At 36.8% G+C, this 13,857-nt stretch overlaps 1 protein-coding gene across 1 annotated transcript in view; it reads right to left on the bottom strand.

Moving 5' to 3' along the window:
- The window catches only part of cerk (ceramide kinase), a 49,743-nt gene that overhangs the window by 8,986 nt on the left and 26,900 nt on the right, over positions 1–13,857 (bottom strand). Inside the window, exons 7-11 of the mRNA XM_072241313.1 lie at positions 12,137–12,211; positions 10,193–10,345; positions 8,241–8,346; positions 6,619–6,695; positions 1,435–1,640 (exon numbers count right to left, since the gene is read on the bottom strand). Of these exons, the coding sequence (XP_072097414.1) occupies positions 1,435–1,640; positions 6,619–6,695; positions 8,241–8,346; positions 10,193–10,345; positions 12,137–12,211 (617 nt within the window). The remainder of the gene's footprint in view (positions 1–1,434; positions 1,641–6,618; positions 6,696–8,240; positions 8,347–10,192; positions 10,346–12,136; positions 12,212–13,857) is intronic.

Here is a 13,857-nt window from a genome sequence, read left to right as displayed (position 1 = left end):
GGTTGTACCTTTCTAATGTCTTGGCCTATCCTTTTACTACCTTCTAGGACATGAACTTTGGCCAGCCTCTTCAACTACCCCCACCCACCCAATAAACATTACCCCTTTGACCTACCCTTATTTGGTCTCCATAACACAGCAATTCCTCACACCAACCTCAAAACTAACTCTCTATGTAGTCGGGCATGGCAGGGAGAGTTTTCTTCCTTCTCCCGTCTGTGTGAGATGTGGGACTTTCGAGAGACTTTGAAATTCTTTTTTTTTTTTTTTTTTTTTTTTTTTAAACTGTGCCCATGGCCTGTTCTTCATCAAGTTATGGTCTTGTTGCACTGTTATAACTATACGTTATAATTATGTGGTTTTTGTTAGTTTTTCCAGTCTTAGTCTGTTCTGTGTTTCTGTGATATCACACCGGAGGAATATTGTATTATTTCTTAATGCATGCATTACTAAATGGCAATAAAAGAGGACTGCGTGTCCTCATAATCTAATCTAAAAGAAACATTGAACAAGATATAAAACTCAGCTGGTCAGGTAGCATCGGTGGAATAGAATAGCCGACATAGAAAGGAAGGGGGCAGAAGCCCTGGATCCCTTCCCTCCACTTATGAGCACAAACTTCACCATCCCTATTAGGTGAAGGTATTCCCGCGCCCTACCTTCCTAACATTAACGATTCCACATGATCCAATCTCACCGTTGTAGAAGTGTCTGCCTTTGGGCTCTCAGCTAATGCTGTCTGAACTGCTAGGTACTTCCAGCATTTTGTTTTTTAATTTCAGATTTCCAGCATCTATAGTTACTTATTTTTCCCACCTTTCCTTCAAATTCTGTCATTGCACAATGCAGGAGTCAAAAGATGCTCAGATATGCTGCAAGGCCTACTCTGTATTGTACGATTTTTTTTTAAAAGTAGAAAGTGTCATCTTTCAAAAAAGTGCTCACGAACTACATTTACTCCTATTTTATTTATTTTTTTTAAACACTTTATACACTTTCTAGGTTTTAAACTTAAATTTCTTAAACATTAAAACATATTACAAGGTAACAGACTCTATTGCAACAGAAACTTCCCTACAATGGAAAAAAAAACAATAGTTTGTCGAAATACTGAATGTATACAGCATGTCTTTCAGCAGCCAATTCCCCAAACCGTTAAACCTTTCCTCTGTATTGATTAAATTACCTAGAGTCTCAGATACCAGCTCAGGAAAGCTTTGTTTCGATTGGTTAAATTGCAGCTTGTAAATTCTATCAAAACAGTATCAACTCCTTCCTAATATGACAACATGGAGGCAAGTTTTCATAAGGATTAAAAGTGCTTACCATAAAATATTCAATGTTTACTGCATTTCACAGTCAATTTTATAAAGCTTTTTGAATTTCATATTGTGAGGAACATAGTACTGAAAGAAAAATTCAATACATCTCTACCTGATCATTGCTGGTTGTGTGCCTGATGAGATACCTGAGGAAACTGAGCCTTGAACATTTGCGGACTACAATGAGGTCCATGGTCCCATCAGCTAAGTGTGCAGCAGGCGAAAGACCCTTTGGAGATTTTGGACATGCACAACTTATATTTGCTGAATTTATAGCTAGGAACTTTCCTTTAATCACTTTCCATTGCTGGTGATCATCTAAATCAAAGAAACAAATTTTCACATAAACTACCAAGTTGCAGATTACAATCTCTATAGCCATCGTTGCATCAGGCCATTTTATTTTATAGAAAGATACCATGTAACCAAAAAGGTATTAGATAATAAGAACTTCATTACTGCAAATGCTAGTTGTGCAAGAATGATCAGAAACAAGTAATTTTCGGTAAAAATAGAGATTTAAAAATGATTAAACAATGTTATCCATGACCCAGAACACTGGACAACAAAGATTTTGCTTCCTGTATACTTTTGGGTGTAGCTTACAGATTTTGGGCTGCTGATCCTAAAAATCACCAAGAAATTTCTCAATCATGCACAATTTTTTTTTGGAATTGCCTATATTTGTTATTTCAAATCATAATTCAAGTCAATTAAAATGTTACCTATAATGCAAGCTGAAAAGTTTTCTATCTTGTACAGGCATGCCTAGGCAGAGCAGATGCTGCATGGCAGGATAGGCTTTAGAAAGAAAGGCTATAAAAACGCCATGCACACACTGTTCTGTGCATTGTGCTTAGATGTATATTGGTTTGTGACCACATTGATGCACACGCTCTACACGCAGAGCATATTGTGTGCACTCATTATAATACAATAATTGTATTTTCAAGAGCTTTTGTGATAGCAAAATGTCTGGCCAATGTTGCAACAGCTGTGATGCTTAAATCTCAAAGACAGACCATGACTCCCCTTATTAAAAACTACCAGCTCTACTTTAGGTGTAAAATTGGTGACCAAGACAAAGCCTGGGCTCCTCACATTTGTTGCTGAACATACAATTTGATCTTAGAGCTTGGCTCAGTGGTACTTGGAAGTCAATGCTGTTCGCTGTCCTGATGATATGAAGAGAACAGAAGGATTATGTGACAGACTGCTACTTCTGTCTGACAAGTGTCTTTTGTTTCTCTGCTAAAAACAAGAAAACCATGGAATACCCCAATCTCCCTTCAGCCATGAGACCTGTGCCGCATTCCAATACCGAAGCCACCAGAGATACAGGAGTCTAACAAAGGCTGATAAAGATGCCATGATGTACAAATCACAAATGAAAAACAACAATAATACTAAGAGGTTTTGATCCCCTTGTGTTAAGTGAGCTTCATGTGCTAACTGAATTGAGTTAAATGACTTGGGTTTGTCAAAGGGAAAAGCAAAATTTATTGGGTTCAAGACTGCAGGGATGGAATCTGCTGTCACCAGGCACAAAAATTTCTGTGAAGAACTTCGGTATTTGAGACAGATGTTTCCCAGAATAAATGATGTCAAGGTTAAGGAAAACATTTGTTGGTCCACAAATCAAACAGGTCATCAATGATAGGCAATTCCAAGAACTTATCATGGGACTGGAGAAAATTGCATGGAAAGCATTCAAGGATGTTGTTGAAATCTTTTTTGGCAACTACAGAGCACCAAACTATGTGCAGCTGGTTGACAACATGCTTCAGGCATACAAAAGTATGATACAAGTAGTCTGAAATTATATTTGTGTTCAGCTTTAAGCGGTCTATCATAACCACAAAAGATTTCTGAGGAAGCAACATTTTTGTAAAAAAATTGTTGCCCAGTATTGTTATAGACAACCCCCATTTCTCAGTAATGTGAGGCCCCTTTTCCTACCGAATCCCATGTTATAAAAAGAGATGCGTTCTTATGCGATGTTTTCTCCCAACAGCAATGACTCCTCAGATGTGAGGTTTAAAACCAATGGAATTATGAAACTCTTAAATTGCAGTAATTTTTTCCTAGCTTAGTTCAACTAAGAAAATGGAAATATACACTTTGATGTATATTGTTATATTAAAATAAAGCAGTTCTTTCTGTGGTTGGTAACCCATCTGTACAGTAATCTCCAGCCAGGGGATCAGCAGGATTGTTTCAATTTAATGTATTGAAATTTATTTTATTCTGTGAAGTACACCCCACTTCATGGAAAGACTGACAAGAAAAATACAGGAAGTAGAAAATAAACAGAAAAACAATATGAAAAAAGTCCAAATTCCTGAAACAATGTTTATAAACAACCTGGTTAGAAATTGTGTTATTGAAACATAGGACTGATCTAGATTGGTAGATCAAAGCACAGTTTGACTTACAGGCAAAAATTGAAGAGCAGTGATGTAATGGATTATAACAAATGAACTGGAGTTCACATAGTCATTTACAAGCAGATTATCAATGCTCTTGGAAAAGACCTCCACAACTGAATCAGTATTCCTCAAAATTCATAGAGGCCTCAATCTACATTTTCATGAAAACTAACAAGATGCAATCACATCAAATACTTAAAGTAAGGAATTTGAACAATACATAGGGCATCCAAATTGAATGTAGACTGAAGAGAAAGGGTATGGCTTTGATTAATTAGAAAGTATTAATAAAAAAGATTGCCTTGTCTGTTTCCAAAGCAAAACTCTTAAGTGGACTCCTGTTTAACCTGCACCTGTGGTATTTACCGAAATGGGTCTGTTTGATTACTGCTGAGAAGCTTTAAGTATATATGTTTTTTTTTCCTATACAAGTTCCATGGAAATTTGTATTCCATCTCTCAGAATTTTTGATGGGGATGTGTGAATTTCTTTCTACCTAAGATGATGTAACACAATGGTTGTCTGTATTGCCATTATAACAGATTTAAAGTCATACAACATGGACACAGGTCCTTCAGCCTGCTATGTCTTACCAACCATCAAGATTAAGATAGTAATTCAATTTTCCAGTCATGGCATTTCTGTACTTAACTAAATATTTCTTAAATGCTGTGAGTGTATCTGCCTCCATCATCACTCTCAGGTTGTGTATTAAGGATCTGAACTATCCACTGAGTGAAAAAAAAAACCTCTTCCTTTAAAATTTCCTACATCTTACTTATACACTCCCATTATAGTACACATTTGCTAATGTAAAACACTTTCTTTCTGTATCCTAGCCATATCACCAATCTTCGTGTCATCTACAAAGCTACACTAACATAGTTCTATATTCATCAGAAAGACATCAGCCTTTTCTGGTCTAGAGAGAAACAAAGCCATCCTATCCAGCCCCACCTCATCGCTGAAACCCTCCATCCCACTGGATACATTTTGGTGAATCTCCTTTCCACCCTCTCTAGGGTAATCACATCTATCTGATAGTGTTTTGACTAGCATGAGACACTATTCCAAATGTAGTCCAACTGATGTACCGTATGATTGCACCATGATTTTCTAGATTTTATATTCTAGTCATAATTAACTGTGTGTCTTTTAATCACCACATCTAGCACAGCAGTTTAGTATAATGCTTTACAGTGCCAGTGATCCAGGTTTAATTCCCACCACTGTCTGTAAGGAGTTTGTATTTTCTCCTCATGACTGTTGTATTTCCTTCAGGTGCTCTGGTTTCCTGTCAAAGTCCAAAGACAAATGGTTAGTCTTAGTAAGTCCTGAGCAGGCTATGTTGGCACTGGAAGCATGGGACACTTGCAGTTGACCCAACACATTCTCAGAGTGTGTTAGTCATTGACGCAAACAAAGCACTTCACTGCATAATTCAATGTATATGTGACAAATTTACTTATCTAATTTACCTTTGTTTGTATATATAGAGTCTTGTTTTGTTTTTTTTTAATTTTCTAGGGCCCTAGTCCATTATTCCTCCAAAAATGGAGGCTCTCACATTTTTCAGGATTAAATTCCATCTACTATTTCACTGCACATCTTCTCAATGTGTCACTATCATTCTGTAGGGCCAAAATCTATCCTTAATCAATATCACCAATCTTCGTGTCATCTACAAAGCTACACTGACATCCAAGTCATTAGAGTATGTGACAATAACCAAGGGCCCTATCACTCAACAACATTTTACACCAGTGGTCATAGGCTTCTAACCAGAAAGTCAACCCTTGACCATCACCTTCTGCTTTATATCATTAAAATAATTCTGAATCTCAGACACCACTTGCCCTGGATCCCATGAGCTCTTAATGTTTGGACCAGCTTTCCATGTTAAACACTGTCAACAGTTTGACTGCAGTTCATCTGAACTACATCAATCATACTGTCCTCATTGACACACACACAAAATGCTGGAGGAAATCAGCAGGCCAGGTAGCATCTACGGAAAAAGTACAGTTGACGTTTCATGCCGAAACCCTTCAGCAGGATTGGAGAATAAAGGCTGAGGAGTAGATTTTAAAGGCCTGCTGAATTCCTCCAGCATTTTGTGTGTTGCTCGGATTTCCAGCATCTGCAGGTTTTCTCTTGCTTGTGATACTCATTGACATATTTAGTCATCTCCTCAAAACAAAGTTCAAACAAGTTTATCAGATATGAATTTGAAACAGTAAAGCCATTGTGACTATCCCTGCAGAACCTTTGCCTGTCCAGGGTTGGATTAATCCTATCCCTCAGAACTTATTCCACTAATCTCCTTTTCATTGATGTTAGAATTACCAGCTTATAATTATATGGCTTATTCATGCTGCCAAAAAAAAATTACATTCACTGTGCTCTAGTCATCTGGATTTGAAAAATTCTGTCATTTTCCCACAATCTTCTCGCTTGCCTCTTGGAATATATCTCATTGTGCCCTGGGGATTTATCATGCTTTAACCTGTTAAGACATGTAACAGTTCTACTTCACTGGTAATTTGTTCTAGAATTGCACTGCCTCACTCCCAATATTGTTTTCTATAGTGAATAAAGATGAGCAATATTCATTTAAGACTTCACCTGTATCATCACCTACTGGACTGTAGTCAGGGATTCTTGTAGGCAGAAAAAGAACAAAGATGAATTGATTCCTTAAATTCATCTTATATAGTACAAAAGGTCTGTGGATTCAACACGGTTATCAGGCTTAATGTTATCAACTGTCATAGACCTATCCATAGCACGTGCTGGTAACAAGATTTGAGAGTGCATGGATAAGCCTATTAGCTACTTCATGTGACCAGAGAAATTTGTAATCTTACCACTATTAAGAAATTTGAATTCCCTTTCTTTTTTTGATGCCTTCAGTTGCTCTCCACTGTGCTGACAGATACGACATCTAAAAGAAGAGCATCCAATATTAAGGTCAGAATTATGTTTTCATATACTGGCATGCAAGAACATACATTGGAGCAAGCTGGATATGGAGTTCATGGTAGTCTCATTATGCATTTCTATCAATACACCGATACAAGGATGTAAATCTGGTAGGATTTGGGATTCCAAACAATTGTAACAGTAGAAAATTAATATCCAAATGGCCTGGTTTCATAAAATGTTTCATTACATTGGTGTTGCATTAAGAATGAATTTTCATAGACCATAGTGTGCAAAAGCTTGGGGGGGGGGGTGTGTGTGTGCAAGCACACGCGCGCACACACACAACACTTATATACACAAGGGAGCTAGGGTGCCCAAGACTTCTGCATGGCATTTGTCAATGTGGAGTGGAGAGCGAGTTTATAAATCTGGTGGGAGCAAAGGATATTGGGAATGCTGAGGGTGGGGCACCATGGGAGGAGTGCCAGGGGAGGGGGGTGGCACATGTGCAACCACATCCAGCCTTGAGACACCAAACAAGGTTATTTGATTCCAAATAATTAGTTTATTGATCATTGTGGAATGTCTCTCTACTGCTTCCCACTCTGTCCCCTCTCCCTTACCCCTTTCCCAACCACAATTCCTCACTCCCTGCCCCCTTCCCAGTCAGACGCAATAGAGACCCATATCACAATCAGTCACATCATGAAGTGTGTTTTTTTTTGGTGGCAGCATTACAGTGCAATACATAAATTACAGCATTGTGCAAAGTTGTAATATTTACTACTTGAACATAAATTACTTTCCACTCAAGTACATTATGTCTTAATTACTTACAAACAACTTGACTGGCACTGGATAATTACTTACTATGCCTCTGGTTCTAATTATTGTTTATGATTCAACTTCTGATAGTCTCTTTGTTTTATATTTTTCTATCATATTTCATTCCACCTTATATTATTTTCTATTAATAAATTCTAACTTATATGGTTTAAATTTCACATTTCCTGGTAGAAAAAAATTGCAGGTTGCAAAACAATTGTTCTCAATCACTCTTGATTCAGGATTACAACACAAAACGTGAATTATCCCTTTGCCTCCACAGATGCTGCTTGACCCACTGAGTTCTTCTAGCAGTTAGCTTTGCACAACAAACTGTTCATTCCATCCACAGGTCCCAGATCCCCTACAGATGTCGGCTACTGCTTTCTCTGATAACCGCAAATCAAAGAACAAGTGGCTAGTGTCACTTGTCTGACATTGATCAGACCATTTTATACTACTGCTGACTTTAGAAAAAGATAACTGAGAAGCACCAAATTAATGTTTAAGATTTCACCTTTTGTTTGAAGTAATTACTCCAAAACAATCTAAGGTTACATATATTTAAGATTGCAATAACCTTCTCAACCATGTAACCTTTTGACAGGTTTGTTAGTTAGCAGAAAGTAATTCATTGATGAGATCTCAGCAAAAATATACAATTTTAAAAAATGGGCAAGATACATGTTTATTAGTCGGGAAAAAAGTTTGGCAGGGAGAACAAGGTAAGACTACTCACCCAGCTGCACATGGTCTCTTATCTCTTGGACTACCAAGCGTTTCAGTTGCTGGTAAATAAGAAATTACTCCTTCATAGCACTGGTGAGTTAGAAAAGCCTTAAAACCTACATGGAAAAATAAGTTAAACTGTGATAACTTGGGTTTTGGGACTGTAGATTTTAAATCACAAATTGATGTGAATGAATACAGAGCATTCACACCAGGACCACCAGACTTCAAAAATAGTTACTTTTCCTCAGCAATAAGACTAATCAAAACCTCCAACCACTAATCCCCCCTCCACATCCTCAACTGCCACTACTTTATAATTTTCTGTCAGTCACCTTATGTACAGATGGTTCTGTAACTAGTGTTACTTTATGGACATACAATCAATGTAGGCTCATATTTACATATCTCATTTAAAACAAAATCATTATTGCTTTCTTTATCTTGTGCTTTTTGGAGCTGAAGTAAAATTCATAAGCCATACATTTCACTTCTTTTGCCTTTTATATTTGTTTTTCGCCTTGGATATGATTCGGGAACTATTGGAACCTGTGATTTGTTGTTTAGAGATTGTTTGGGTCTTCCAGTGCTCTGTAGTCTCTGAGAGGATTCCAGGAGAGGCAGCATGCGTGACCCTCTAGGTGGGCAGGCTGTGGGATGGGGTGCCAGCCAATGTTGACTCCATTTCGCCAATTAAAGCTTCCACTGAGCGCTGATTAAAGCAAAAAGGGAAGCTGAGGCATTGAGGCGGGTTCAGAGGGTGAGCACTGGCTACCTGTGTTCTGATCAATCTGCTACCAGAGAGGAGACAGTCTGCCACTGTAACTGGAGAGCATTGCCCAGGTTTTCTGCACTTTGGATGTGGACTTGCACTAGACTTTATATTCAGTCTTAAGTTTTTTTTTAAATATTGTGCTTTTTTTTTTACCCGATCTTTCTTGTTTTTTTTTTGCACAGGAGGGGAATTTGGGGGTTGATAAGCCTGTTTCATTTTCTTTGTTATTTTCCTTCAGGAAGATGGGATTTGGGAATTGATGATCATGCTGCCTTTCTTTTCTTCCTTGGTTTCATGGCTACCCGGAGAAAAAGAATTTCAGAGTTGTATACTTTGATAATAAATTAACCTTTATTTCATTCTTCTTTCCTGTTGTGTACTGGAAATAATATACAATCATGCATCTAAATTCCATTTTCCTTCCTTGTCATAGGCTTTTCCACTGGCAAAAAATTGTTATTACATTTAACACAGCAAAATAACCCAAGTTAGAAGGGAAAATTGATAACAAACCAAAAGAGCTGAAAAACTGTTCTGAAGTTTGGTGAAATATGAAACAGAAATTGAGGGTTAAACAAGGAGGGAAAAAAAAGAGGAAATTCAGAGAAGGGACAGCTGATAACAGTATCAGCATAGTGCAAAAGGGAAGGGATGGAAAAGTGGACAGTTCAGGTAAAGATTAAGAGATGGAGTAAGTTACAAAAATAAAGAAGGGCAAGACTATGAAGCAATATGGAAGCAGGACTGAGAATCTGTAAAATAGTAATTTTCCACACTCGGACTAATGCAAGTTAGCAAGCAGAGATTAATAGGATTTCATGAAAAGGTATATACACTGAAGTTTTGGACGGACACCCGCTTTTAGGATGTAAAAGTGGGCAGCGTGGAGAACTTACTGATAGTTGACTCCAGAGGTTACAAAAGAACCGATATCTTCAGCAACAAGTTTATTTAGGCAATGACTGAGAATATATCCTCGACATCAACAAGCAATAAATATATTAACAGGAAGTAGATGATGTTTTAGAGCAGAAAACTGCACAAAAGCCATTTTTAGTCACAAATAGAACTGAAGGAAACAGAAATGATACAATCATGACAGTTCTTTCAGAGGTACACAATGTTACAACTAACACAAACTGGCATCTAGAGCAAGAAAAAAAAAATGTCATATCAAATGTAATTACCAGAAAAATTGTATCTTGATGGACCCATCCAACGATTCTTTTCACTGTCTGATACTGTATCACCATAAAATCCATATCCTAATAGAGATACTGAGTATTTCAAAAACGTATTTTTATGATGTACTGAACTGACATCAATGGGTTGCGAATCACCTGTGGGGAAAACAATAACAAAGTACAAGAATTATCTCAAAGAAACCTTTCAACTCCAGAAAGAACAAACATTATGTTGTTAAATTTGGCTGTATTTGTCATTAATGTGGTTCCACATTGCACTAAATCTGACAATTGAACAATCCGTTAAAAGATTAGAAATATTAAGAACAAATTAAAAGTGGGGATAAGCTGAAATATTTTTACTACTGTAGGAATGAGATTATTCTAAAGAAAATGTGATAGGCACTTTTAGAGGTTTAACTGCAAGCTGGCTGTTATTCAGATCTACATATGCCAATATAAAGGATTTTCACAAGAAAGCTATGCTATTGATGAAAAGATGATCAGATCATGGGAATACATTAAGGAGAAGTGAGAGGATGCTAATGTTTGGGAGGAGCCATCTTTCAACTACCTGATGGTAATGTAGTGGCAGTGGGATGCATCATTTCCTTCAAATTTTCTGCAATGTCAACGTCTTCAACCTATGCTATAGTTTCATACACTGGCAGCTGAAGCAGTTAAATCAATACATTTTAGAGTACATTTTTGAATTTTTTTAAGCACAAAATGTATTAAAATCAACAAGATAGGACACTCAAAATTTAGAGATTAGTAGTGAATGAAAATTAGAAAATAATCTGGAAGGAACAGAACATTTTGCAACTAGTTTTAATATGAATACAATGTCAAGCAAAAGGAGCAATGTTAATTAAAGCTTTGCATTTAAAACAGTGACATTCAAGGGGATGGAAAATAACTTGTTCACAATACACTATTAATTGGCAAATCTATATAAAATACAGTACAAAACCAAACATGAAAGGAAAATCTTCTTGGTAAAACAAAAAGCCTCAATAAAATGTGACAGAACTGAAAATCTAACACATTGTTAAAGCTATATAACCAACAAAAACATACAAGAAAAATTACAAATAGAAAGCATGAAAGGAAAATGCTGACCCAACAGCCAAAGATGCAAATGGGAATCTGAGTGATAATATAGTACGACATTCAACTAAAGACAAATGTCATTCATACTATAGTAATTAGATATAACATGAAAATATATGTTCACAGTAGAGGACAACACTAAAATAAAAATAGTACAGGGAAAATAAAATTAATTCAAGGAAAGGAACCTTGTGAATTCAGTAATGCAAGAAAATAGAAAAAAGAAAATAACAAGACTTCAGAGAAAAATATAAAGTGCTTGATGGGAATGATAGGCTAACATTAACTGACTTCCTCTCTAGGATGTGAGTACTGCCACAATATATTGTTAACTACCGACGAATGTTGCTTATGTGAATATTTGATTAAGACATTTGAACAAGTCTGCTTTCTGAAAAGCAAAAATAAATGGTATTTGCAGGCAAGCTTGTGATATGGACTGGTATTTAGTGGGGAGGTTGGAGAAGTAGTACCATAAATTAAATATCATCAAACTGGTAGAAATTTCTTCAAAGATTTACCCAGGTATTGCACTTTTTCCAATCATTGACTTTAACATGTTGGCAAGTACCCTTTCGCACACTATTTCTATGCCGATCATCTATATTAATCCCATTTGCCTAAATCAATTCAATATCCATCTATGACTTGCTTATTCAAGGATTTGTCCAGATACATTTTAAATCCAAAATATATAGCATTCATTTGTCAAGGTAAGCCCAGTAATTTAAAGTTATTTTCAGGAAAATGGACCTTTCATAAAACTTTTTAAAAGCTGATCTGTATTTTCTGGCCATTTGTATCTCAGATTACATATAACATCAAGATACCAACCTACAATGATGTGCAAGGCAGAAGTCACTGGATCATTTGTTCCAACTGTTGCATAGCAGATGCAGTCTGTAGAACCTGGAATACACAACATGTCTTAGTTGAATTTTCCATTTCTTTTATTTTGCTGTCATGATTATAGTAACAGAAGTTTTAAAACTCAGGATTTTTGTCAAAGTGAGATGATGTTGCTCTAACTTAAATTAAGGTGGCGAAGTAATTACATCAAAACAACTTCCTTGATTGGCATTATTCAAACCAACGAGGAAGAAATTAATGTCAGATCTGATTCTTGGAAAGGAGGTGGGTCAAATGGACTAAGATAGGATAGTGGTTAGCATAATGCTTTATAGTACTGGCAACCTGGGATCATTTCTCATCACTGTCTGTAAGGTGTCTGTACATTCTCCCCGAGACCGCATGGGTTTCCTCTGCATGCTCCAGTTTCCACCCCCAGTCCAAAATGCACTTGTTGGTAAGTTAATTGGTCATTGTAAATTGTCCAGTGATTAGACTAGGATTAAATTGAGGGGTTGCTGGGCAGCTCAGCTCGAAGGTCCACACTGTATCTCAAAAGAAAAGTGTCAGTGGAAGAATATTCAGAAAATAGTAACCATCAGATCAAAATGTTTAGATGAATAGTAGAGACTAGAAAGCAGAAAATAGCAGAATAACATGACTGAAGGGCTAAGTTCAAAGGGATGTGACCAGCATAAAGTGGAACCAAATTAACAATAAATAAATATGAAGTAGACAACTTTAAAGATGAAATGCTTCAAATAGTGGCTAGATTTATATTACTGTGCAAAAGTCTTAGAGAGATATGTTCTGCACAGTACTGTTACTGTAAAAATAAACAAATTCAATGACATATCTGAGTGAAGATAAACCTGATTCTGATGGGTCTCTATTCTGGATGAGTGGGAGAGGGCAGGGAAAGCAGAATTATGTTTGGGAAAAGGGGAAGGAGAGGGAAGTATTACAATGACATTCTAATAACCAATGAACCAATTATTTAGAATCAAATAACACTGCTTGATGTCTCACGGCTGGGTGTGTCTGCATCTGGGCCACACCCCACCCCGGCACACCTTCTCTGCCACCTGTCCCACAACTCTCCCGCGGCACTCCATCTTCATCATTCTCAACATCCTTTGCTTCTGCTAGATTTACAAACTCGCTCTCTGAGCCACATTGACAAATACAGTACTGTACAAAAGTCTTAGGCACCCTAACTATAAACTCATTTGTCTAAAACTTTTACACAGTACCCAAGGTTAATGGATAACAAAATCAAAGCCAGACCTGAGTGGGCAAGATTTGATTGATGTCAGTCTGTATTTATTTAAAAGGTGAATAACTCCTTTGAGATCCAGACTCAATACTGAAAGCTGAGAGTCCAAATCAAAGAACATCTGGGGCTAGCAGAAAGTGAATGAGAACTAAAACTAACATAAACAAGAGCCAAAAATCATCCTTAATAGGCAAGTAAATACAAGTGGACAGTAAGTAAAAGCTTGAGGCCAATTAAAAAATGTGATCTATGCACAGAGGCAGAGGCATAACTAGAATATTAAATGAGTTCTAATGGCAGAGGATGCTGCCAAAAATCTCAGAAGGAAAGTGATAGTGATAATGGACCAGATGTGGTGAAAATTTTTTGAACAGGAACAGCACTGATTGGCATTGTTTTAAGTAAGGTTGCTGAGGAAGATGAACACAAG

This window comes from Mobula birostris, chromosome 23, assembly GCF_030028105.1.
Source record: "Mobula birostris isolate sMobBir1 chromosome 23, sMobBir1.hap1, whole genome shotgun sequence".
NCBI classification, from domain to species: domain Eukaryota; kingdom Metazoa; phylum Chordata; class Chondrichthyes; order Myliobatiformes; family Myliobatidae; genus Mobula; species Mobula birostris.
The sequence above is the reverse complement of the archived record's forward strand: the minus strand, read 5'-3'. Positions and strand labels throughout refer to the sequence as shown.